Below are 10,801 nucleotides of genomic sequence, written 5' to 3'. Positions count from 1 at the left end.
AAAGGAAATGAAATGAAATGAAATAAAAACATTGCAAAGACAAGCAGAAATCCCATTAACCAGCCAATTAATCTGGAAAAAAATTCCCACCCATCTTCCATGACACAGTATGGCAATAATGCAAAACACTGGGAAAAATAGACAGCTGAAGCCCACTCTGTAACCTTGAGAACAATTAACATGAATGCTGTTCAAGAAGTGCCTTGAAGTGCAACCTCTTAACTACTTTCAGTGAGTTCATCAATATACAATGAATATTAAGCAAATCTCAGTGCTTCTTGGAGCCTCTGCCTATAGATAGGAGTCCATAATCTCTACTTTCAGCAGGTTTTTGTTTTAAGGAAGAAAGGAAAAAAAAGGATTTGGTCAGCATTAAGAAATAAATAACAGAATGATCTCTGCTACTTTTACACAGGCGTTTCAGGATTGTTAAACAGACAACTTCCTTCCCAAAGTTAAGTCAAACAAGACTACTGCTGTGAAGGAAGGACATGCTGTCAGCCAGTAGCTACAGCAAAGCACCAACTGCCCCTACCATCTTACCTGCATGAACTATTACCATCAACTTTCTTTACTGTTAGTTTAAGAGTCCTTACAACAGCAGCCACAGGCCGAGCAAGAAAAGACAGAAAAAAATCAGACAGGAGCAAAAGAAAGACAGAGGCAGAAAAAAATCATGTTTTAGAGTTAGAGGGAAAATGTTACAAACTATACATTTATTTTCAAAAACAAAAGAATGATAAATGTACAGAATTAAAATAGACAAACTTGCTTCTAGGGACAGACCCTCATCAGAGAAGTGAAGTGAACTGCAGAGGCTAACTGGAAGGGGTCACGCTTTCACTGAAAATCTAACTTTTGCATGATGTGGAACTACCATGACAGCTTACTTTCAGCAGCAGCAGCTCAGCTTACTAAGGTCTGACAGGAAGAATTTGGATTTTTACTTTCTTCCTCTTAATCCAAAGAAGCTGTTTTCACAGTGCACATAGATGATCTTCAAAACTCGTTTTTCAAACACAAAAAATTGCCAATAATTCAGTGGTATACATAACACAGATCCATGAAACAGAAAGATACTATTACAGGAAACTGTTCCAAATGTATGACATGTTTCCTTCAAAATGGCCCTCAAATTGATTAGCATATGGATTTAATAGGGCAGCAGAAGCAAATTCTTTGTCCTCACTAAGATACGCAGTATCAGCATTCTACAGCTTTTGTTCACAGTCATTTAAAAAAGACAATTGAACTTGATCTTAATATAGTGCTGATTTAAATTCATTCTGCCTTAGCTGTGCTGATTAAGGTCTACAGGCTTCTTTTTCTTCCCTATATTTCAAAGTACACTTAAATTTAAGATGTTTAAATTAAATGAAAGGATGTTGAAATCAATTATAGCAGCCACAGAGAGTAGAAACAGCAGTACAACAATCTTCCTACATTCTTTTCTGAACATACAGATGGAATAGGGGTGGAGAAAAAGCTGTCTTAGAATAGTAGCAAGCACATATTTAGAAGATGTTGTTGCACGTGCATGCTTACCCTTCTTTAAGCAGTATAGGTTGCTCTATGCTCTTGTGATCTCTCCTTCCTGAAGATGAAATCAGATCTAGAAACTAGAAGGTGAACAAAAAAACTTAGATAAAATGACAGTACAGTAGTAAAAAAATTTAAATCTTAAACATCTGTACAATACAGCACTGCAAGGAAATACTGTAAAAGTAGTTAAACAGAAGGATACTGGCAGATATTTGAGGAATTTGGGAGCTTTCCTGTGTTGTAAACTAAGAATAGCACAAATGTTACTAAGTGCAAAAACTGCAGATGACCAGTGCTTCTTTTCCAAGCCTTTTCTTTGTAATACGTATCTTTCAATTACTTTTGTACTAAACAATTTTCATCACAGATCTGTGAAGTATGCATGTGACTTAAGCTCTATTCAGCAGCCTTACTGATCCAACTTAATTATTAAATAGAAGCAGATCTAAAGAGATTCTAATCCTACATGCACGTAATTTGATAGAAGTTTCCCAAAAACTACAGTTATCAGGAGTCTGCTTTTTCTAGCACACACTTCCTGGTTTACAAACAGTACATAATAGAATTCTGAGCTACAATTTCAACAGCACCTAAGGATTATTCAGAACATTCACAAGCATTACGTACATTTTTTACTGCATCTGCATATTTCTGTTCATTAAAATAGTCATAAAAAGTAGCCATGTAGGATTCCTTGAAATTTGCCTGAAATACAAAACCAAAATCATGCATGTCATAATACAGTTTGTACCTCAAATTATTATTCTCAACAGCAGTAGACCATGACAAAAATCACCACAGAATTTTTTTGTCCTTGTCCAGAGGCAAAATAAATGAAAATCTACTTTCCTATTGTACAGTACACATTCAAAAAAGTGTTACCAAATTTCTATTTCAAAAAGGTAGTAGAATACATTCCAAATTCTTGTTTACTATAATTAATGTACGGTTCAAAAGCTTCAAGCCTCTGCTTTGGCTTTTGATCCTGGTCCTACATCTGAAAAACTGTAGGGGAAAGCATTCTGCAGACTAAGAGGATTCATAGTTAAGGTACAGATTCATCTGTCATCGCCCATGTGAATGGTAACTACACCACCAAGAAGCCCAAACTTCCACCAGATATAGTCGTTCAGTGCCTTAAGCACACAAGTTTTACATCAATTAGAAATCCAGAGCATGGACATCTAAATCTAATTTCAGCACTGACTGACTGGAAACTAAATTGGTATGAAAAGGAAAGCACAGTCATTTCCCTTAATGGAAGACTCTTCTCAATTAAGGAATGCAATGCCCTGGAACAGTCTTCTAGGTTGGTCATACAATTTTGCTTTACTAAAATGTAGCTCAGATTAAGACAAGTTTATTTCTGCCATGAGTGTGAAGTTGATAATCACAACAGACAAAAAGAGTTTTGTTTAAGACTAGTGCAACTCAAGAATTTTCAAGGCTTAATTACAATGGGTGATAAAAGCTTAAAGAAATCACTTTCTTAAATTAAACCTTTAAATGAAAATGATGAACTTACAGATTTAGATTTTGATAGGCTGCCCAATGTTTGAATAGTTTTAGAGATAAGTGTCAAAGTTCGAGAAGTCTGTGGATCCTAGGAAAGATAACAGTAGTATTATACAGATTGAAGATTTTAAATATTTCTTATTTCTTTCTCCTCTTGTAGAAAATTAACATAAAATTGAAAAAGATTCAGTAAAACACTACAGGAAAAGAGTTGTTTCTTTCAAACGTTTTTGACTCTTGTCACCATGCATCATAGCTATTGCCTTTGGCTCTCTGGAGAGCAACGACATGCAAAACTAAAGAGACATCTGTCTTGAAAACTGCTCAGGTCCTCCCTGAAAAGTTTGGATAAGTTTCTTAACAGTCAAAACACCTCCAATTGTTGCTGGCAATCAATCTAGCATTAATGTAAGACAGTATAAATGAAGCAGTGATCATATTTTCCAGAGTAACTAAGATTATCTACATTGTCTGACCTTAAAGTTCACTATTCCTTCCATACTTCCCAAGTTCTTCACATAACTGTCATTCAACATAGGTTCCCATAAGCAAGACAGACCTAGCAAATCTTTTAACTAACAAAGCTATTTCTCCTAGGGATTACTGAACTAATGTAGAAAAGAATCTTGCTAGACAGAATATGGTGGTAGAACTATATGCATAGCTACAAAAAGTGATGCAGTACTTACTGGATGGTGTGGTGTAAGCTGAAAGAGGTTTGGAGAAAGAATGGCAGGAGCAAAGAATCTCAAGAAAATAAAGCTGCTGACAGCTGTATACCTCACATCTGGGTCACCTATATAGAACAAAATAAAAATACCTCTACTCAATGTTTCAATAATACTTCCTTCAAAATTTTCTGAAATTACCAGAATACCTTCAAAAAGTTAACCCAAACATTTGCTGGAAACACATATAATCTACAAATTCAATCTTCATTATTATAATTTGCTGCCCTTTGTGAAAATACATGTTAGCTATTTTGCTTGATTCTGGTTTGGCATTGCCTGCTTATTCTCACAAAACTAAAACAACAATTAGGGAGGGGAAAAGTGCTTTCACAACAGTGAGAAAACTTCTGCAGCACACGGTTCTCCTAGGACAATGAGATTGCAACAATTCCTCTAATTTATAGATTGATCATTATTACAAGTTGATGTATGAGCAGAAAATAATTCAGCTGCATGGAAGGAGCCAGCAGTGTGTGCCTGCAGCCCGGAAGGCCAACTATATTCTGGGATGCATTAAAAGATGAGTGGTCAGCAGGGAGAAGGAGGTGATTGTCCCCCTCTACTCAGCTCTTGTGAGGCCCCATCTGGTGTACAGGCCTGGGACCTCCAGCACAAGAGAGATGTGGAACTCTTGGAACAGGTCCAGATGAGGACCTGTTGAGGAAACTGGGCTTGCTTAGCTTGGAGAAGAGAAGGCTTCGGGGAGACCTCATGTAGCCTTCCAATACTTGAAGGGAGCATATAAACAGGAGGGGGAATGGCTGTTTACAAGGGTGTACAATGATAGGACGGGGGGGAATTGTCTTAAATTGGGACAAGGGAGGTTTAGGTTAGATGTTAGGAGGAAGTTTTTCACACAGAGGGTGGTGACGCACTGGAACAGGTTGCCCAAGGAGGCTGTGGATGCCCCATCCCTGGAGGTGTTCAAGGCCAGGATGGATGTGACTCTGGGCAGCCTGGTCTGGTGGTTGGTGACCCTGGTTGTTGAAACTAGATGATCATTGTGGTCCTTTTCAACCCAGGCTATTCTATGAGTTTATGATTCTATGAATCTGCAGAATGAGCCATAATAAAAATCTGAATATTTGAAAACTCAGCATAAATTTTAAATACTGCAACCATAAACATGTACCAACAAAATGCTCATTTAAAATGCTGTCTTCCTTTGAATGATGTTTAAGGAAAGCTCATGATCACCTAAAGTCATATTCTTTGCAAAATGAATAATCAGGGAAAAACAGAATTAATACACACTTCAAATCATATTTGGGATAATACGTTTTCCAATTAGTAAAAGTATCATGAATCACAGAGGCTTCTAGACTGCACCTACACTACACCTATCAGAGATATAAAGTAGAATAATATATTGAAACTCACCTTGAAAACGTTTAGCAGCTGATTCTCTCAGAGAAAAGAAAATATCACACATCACCGTAGGACAGCTTACACCAGATTTTGTAATGACAGTAAAAATGCGATCAACATACTGCCTCAGATTTTCCTAAAAAAAAAAAACAATTATGATTTTTTTTTTTGTTATGGAAAGCAGTATTATTCCTGGTTTTATTCATAATGGGATCATTGGTAAGAGATTCTCACTTTTAACATTATATACTTGTAAAACAGTCTCACATTCAGTGATACTCCCTTCAATGAACGTACATATTTAAGAGTAATAATGTTATCCATATAAAAAACAAACATCAACTTATATGCTAGTATGACATATTCCTTCTTTTCACAGCACTTCTTTACGTGATACTGTTAGAGACATAAGAGACACAGGTTGTTATCCTTGCAACCAGTGATAATGCTATCTGAGAGCCTAAGTTACACAAGGTAACAGATACTCTGTTTTCAAAATCTAATGCATACCCTGTTATTTTCCAGGTTTTCACCATCTTTTAATTTCACAGGATCGATTTCACAAGGTTTATGTACCTGGCAGATCTAGAAAAAAAGATACAGTGCACAATGAATATATTAGTTTACCTTCAAATAAACTTTTCAAGAAGAACAAGTTTTGTAAAAATCCTCACCTACTTTTTGTGTAAAAAGCCAAGTGCATAATTTGTACTTTTTTCTTGACAAAGCACCAAAGGTAAATTACCAGCAACCTTCATTTTTTCCAAAAGGAATCATTAATTTGTTCTATTTTTTCTTTCAGCTGAGATGAAAAATTATTCAGATACTCTCATGCAAGACTGCCCAGGAAAAGCCCTATTTTGCTAAAAGAGTCAATTTTCAAAGTATATTTATGTTCTTTAACAACTGAACATGTTTTTGATGAAACAGTGAACCAACTGCTGAAGAAACTGTCAAATCATTTGAAGGAAGTCTGTGGTCTGAAAGTATTGCTCAATTATTGCACTGAGAACTCCACACCCACCACTCTGGACTGGACAGATAATAAACCATTGCTACAATATATGCATCACATACACAGTTACCTAAGAATAATTTGATTTCTTTAAAGATGAAATGTCTCAGCTAGAGCTTCCCAGCACCTTTCTGCTGTATATGTCCTTTATCCCTCACAGTTATTACTTTATTAATTTCTCAGAAACAATATGTGGTAGATGTTACAAAATGGCATAATTTAATTTAGTTAGACAAGTGGAAACTTTCAATTTCCTTTAATACAATCCAATTGTTTCAGAACTGGGTGACTCAGTTGTGGCTAAGCTAAACTAACAAAAAAGGTTTCAATGTACGTAGACCTGGTTCTTAACTCTTTTTCCTACAAATCACCTTAAAATTAGAAGGAAAAACAGTACCTACTCCCTGGAGGCCCTTTGAAGTGACATTTTAATTAAAAAAAAAGTCTTAAATGATCTTACCTCATCTATAATTGGCTTTAGTGTAACTTGCAGATAATGCATCCCTGCCAGTTTCATTGTCTCATCGATGCACTTGGAAGTTAATGAGTTTCCTCTGAAAATGGTGTTTGGATCTCTAGAAGTGAACAATTTTCTGTAATTTAGTCTCTTTGTAATAAACTGCTAACATATGGAAATACAAGCAGCACTTAAAGGTGATGAAAATACGCTTCTGAACACATAAACAAAAATTCCTTTTGACATAAGCCTGCCATTAAATGCAGTTATGTAGTCACTTCCAGGCTGTAACAGAAAAGCAGCAATCATGTTAAATCCTGAGGGACTAAAGATTTTTTGGTGTGTTCACACAGTCTGCAGAAGCCTCTCTACACCATCCAAACACATGGGAACAATGTAGGCTCAAAAGGGTTTACAATACAAACAAGGGAAACTGCACCTGTTTTCACACGCTACTGAACAGCATTTATTTGAGTAAGGGAAGGAAGGGAGCAATATCAGTCTTGTAACAACACTGGACATCACAAATGACCTTCTTCTTCCAAATAAATGTTTGTAAACTGGGAGGGAGATGAAAACACCAGCTCCAGTGACAGAGGCATCTCTTTTTAAGTAACCCACAGCACTGCCCCGCGATAACACTATTAAACATAGCACAGATTCCAATTCTAAATTGAGAACTCTCTATACTCTCACATTTTTCTGAAAGATCACCTCCACAGAATTCTTCTCGTACTAGATATATGGCCATAGCAATTTGTTAAAATTACCTATCTGCACTATCACTAGACTTTTTTGTTGTTGCATTTTGAAAATTCAACTGAAAATTGTATATTAATTTTAGTTATGTAGATCCATATATAAGCAACTGTCTTCTACACATATATGATCAAAAACTGACTATAGATATCAGATCAGGTTTGCTAGTTCTTGTATACACACTAACATCTTCTCTGCTGCTTATAGCTTACCACAGCTGTACTCATTCAAGCAATGAATAACAGGATTCTTTTTTTCCTTTTTTTAATTAAAGAAGTAAGCTCCCTGCCTGTTACAATGCCCAAGAAGTCATGAAAACAAACATCTATGCCATTTTATCTCAGGAACATGACTGACTACGGAGCAGCAAATTTCCTCATGCTGCACCAACCAAGCAGTTCCAGCCAACCTGAAGCACAGAAAAATACACACCTACAGGAAGAAAAATGCCCTAACCCCCAGGCACATTGAAAGAAAGGCAACTCACACAAAGTCTTTATTTGTACTGAGGAGCTATACTTCAGAGCTGAAGTCTGTCTGTCATTCTCCTTCACTACCTATTGGCTTTTCTATTGTCAGCCAATGACATGATTGTGGCACAAGGCTTGTAGCAGTATTTGTTCTTTGAGACTAGTCTGGTGTAAATACTCTTACACCACTAAATTGCCAGAACATTTGTAAGTCAAGTGAGTGACTTACAAAGAGTGACCAGAAAAAAGATTCTGTTTTCTGTTATCCAATGCCAGATCCAATCCTGTCTTTGTTTCTCAGCCCTCTAATTTGAAAGATTAGACACACAGCTTGCCTTACATATTCATATTAGGAAGAAATTTGCTTTTTGTTTAGAACAAATCCAGTAAACACTTTTACTCAGCGCAAAATGACTTATTAGCACACTCTGAAGCTGAAATTATTTCATATGAACAGCTGAAGGTTTTTACAGTTATTATCAAAGTACCAATGCAGAGAACAGAGTGAAAATCCCTACTCTCAGACCTTACAACAGTTTTTCAAGTAAACTTTGTAAAAGATGATGGGAGTTCCTCCTCTAATGAAACTCGTCAGTTCTTCAGAAATTTTATAAACAACTATGACATTAGAATCACAGAATCACCAAGGCTGGAAAAGACCTCTAAGATCATCCAGTCCAACCATCCACTCATCACCAATATTTCCCACTAAACCATGTCCCTCAGTACAACATCTAAACGTTTCTTGAACACCTCCAGGGATGGTGACTTCACCATTTCCCTGAGCAGCCTGTGTCAGTGACTGATCGCTCTCTCAGAGAAGTATTTCCTAATAGCCAACCTGAATCTCCCCTGGCACAACTTAAAGCCATTCCCTCTAGTCCTATTGCTAGTTACATGGGAGAAGCGATTGACCCCCACCTTGTCACAACTTCCTTTCAGGTCATTGTAGAGAGTAATAAGGTTACCCCAAGTCTCCTCTTCTCCAGACTAAACAATCCCAGCTCCCTCAGCTGCTCCCCGTAAGACTTGTGCTGGACCTCTCACAGCTTTGCTGTCCTTCTTTGAACATGCTCCAGCACCTCGATACCTTCCTTGTAGTGAGGCACCCAAAACTGAACACAGTACTCGAGGTGTGGCCTCACTGGAGCTGAGTTACAAAGGGATGATCATTTCCCTGCTCTTGCTGGAAACACTATTTCTGATACAAGCCAGGATGCCACTGGTCTTCTTGGCCACCTGAGCACACTGCCGGCTCATGTTCAGCCAAGCATCAAACAATACCACCAGGTCTGTTTCCTCTACACAGTCTTCCAACCACTCTGCCCCAAGCCTGTAGTGTTGCCTAGGGTTGTTGAGGCCGAAGTGCAGGTCCCAGCACTTTGTCTTGCTGAACTTAATCCCACTGGCCTCAGTCCGTCAATCCAATCTGAATAGGTCCCTCTGTAGAGTCTTCCTACTCTCAGGCAGATCAACACTTGCCCTCAAATTGCAGTCATCTGCAAACTTAACGAGGGTGCACACAGTCCTCTCATCCAGGTGATCAACAGAGATATCGGACAGGCCGCAGTATCAACTCCCGGGGAACACCACTTGTTACCAGTTGCTAACTGGATTTAACTCCATTCACCAACCACCCTCTGGGCCCAGCCACCCATCCAGTTCTTTACCCAGCAAAGAGTGTTATTTATCTAAGCCACAGGCTGTCAGTATCTCAAGGAGAATACTGTGGGAAACAGTGTTGAAGGCTTTGCTGAAGTCTAGGTAGACTGTCAACAGCCTTTCCTTCACCCACCAGGCAAGTCACTCGATCACAGAAGGAGATCAGATAGGTCAAGCAGGACCTGCCTTTCATGAACCCATGCTGGCCAGGCCTGATCTCACACATGCTGTATGATCTCCCTCAAGATGATCTGCTCCATAATCTTACTTGGTACAGAGGTCAGACTGACAGGCTGTAGTTCCCTGGATCCTCTTTACAACTCTTCTTGTAGATGGGAGTCACACTGGCAAGCCTCCAATCCTCTGGGACCCATCTGGTCAACCAGGAATGCTGGATGATGCAAAGCGGCTTGGCTATCATCTCTGCCAGCTCCCTCAGCACTCTTGGGTGGATACCATCAACACCATGGACTTGTGGCAGTCCAGATGGAGCAGCAGGTCTCTAACTGTTTCCACCTGAATCATCAAGGGTTTATTCTGCTCTCCATTTGAGACATCCAGGTCAGAGGGGAGGGTACCCCCAAGGATAACTAGTCTGAAGTTGAAGTCCCTCATGAGAACAACAGCTAGCGATTGTGCAACTTCTGCCAGCTGTTCATAGTACACCTCATCTGTCTCTTCATCCTGGCTAGGTTGTCTATAACAGTCCTCCACCAGGATGTCCACCTTGCTGGTGTCCCCCTGATCCTTACCCATAGAGATTCAACCTTATCATTCCCAGCCCCAAGCTCAACAATGTCAAAACACTTTCAAATAAAGAGAGAGCCACACCACCACCCCTCATTCCTTGCATCTATCCCTTCTGAAGAGCTTATAACCATCACCCTCTTTCCATAACAGCAACTAAGTCATAGTTTGCCTGCTGCACAATGGCTTCCTGGCTTAGCTGGGAGGAAAAGGAACTCTTCACTGTCTTCACGGGGAAAGAGGGTTCTAGCTGAGGAACTGGCGGGACTTATTGACAGGTGTTTAAACTAGGTATGAAGGGGGAAGGGGACAAAATGACGACCGCTGGGACTGAGGGGGCAGTTCGAGTCTCCAAACAGGACTTGATGGGTGGAGACAGTGGAGTTCAAAGGCTTGGAGAGAGGTGGAGGGATGCTGCTTCTCTTAAGTGCCTGTATACTAATGCGCGTAGCATGGGGAATAAACAGGAAGAGCTGGAGTTCTGCGTGCGGTCGCAAGGTCATGATCTCATCGCGATCACGGAGACGTGGTGGAC

At 39.1% G+C, this 10,801-nt stretch overlaps 1 protein-coding gene across 1 annotated transcript in view; it reads right to left on the bottom strand.

Moving 5' to 3' along the window:
- Nucleotides 1-10,801, bottom strand: part of RASA3 (RAS p21 protein activator 3) — a 175,118-nt gene that overhangs the window by 12,223 nt on the left and 152,094 nt on the right. Inside the window, exons 12-18 of the mRNA XM_010728350.3 lie at nt 6,632-6,746; nt 5,667-5,741; nt 5,169-5,292; nt 3,747-3,853; nt 3,068-3,145; nt 2,170-2,247; nt 1,546-1,619 (exon numbers count right to left, since the gene is read on the bottom strand). Of these exons, the coding sequence (XP_010726652.1) occupies nt 1,546-1,619; nt 2,170-2,247; nt 3,068-3,145; nt 3,747-3,853; nt 5,169-5,292; nt 5,667-5,741; nt 6,632-6,746 (651 nt within the window). The remainder of the gene's footprint in view (nt 1-1,545; nt 1,620-2,169; nt 2,248-3,067; nt 3,146-3,746; nt 3,854-5,168; nt 5,293-5,666; nt 5,742-6,631; nt 6,747-10,801) is intronic.

This window comes from Meleagris gallopavo, chromosome 1, assembly GCF_000146605.3.
Source record: "Meleagris gallopavo isolate NT-WF06-2002-E0010 breed Aviagen turkey brand Nicholas breeding stock chromosome 1, Turkey_5.1, whole genome shotgun sequence".
Taxonomy (NCBI): Eukaryota; Metazoa; Chordata; class Aves; order Galliformes; family Phasianidae; genus Meleagris; species Meleagris gallopavo.
The sequence above is the reverse complement of the archived record's forward strand: the minus strand, read 5'-3'. Positions and strand labels throughout refer to the sequence as shown.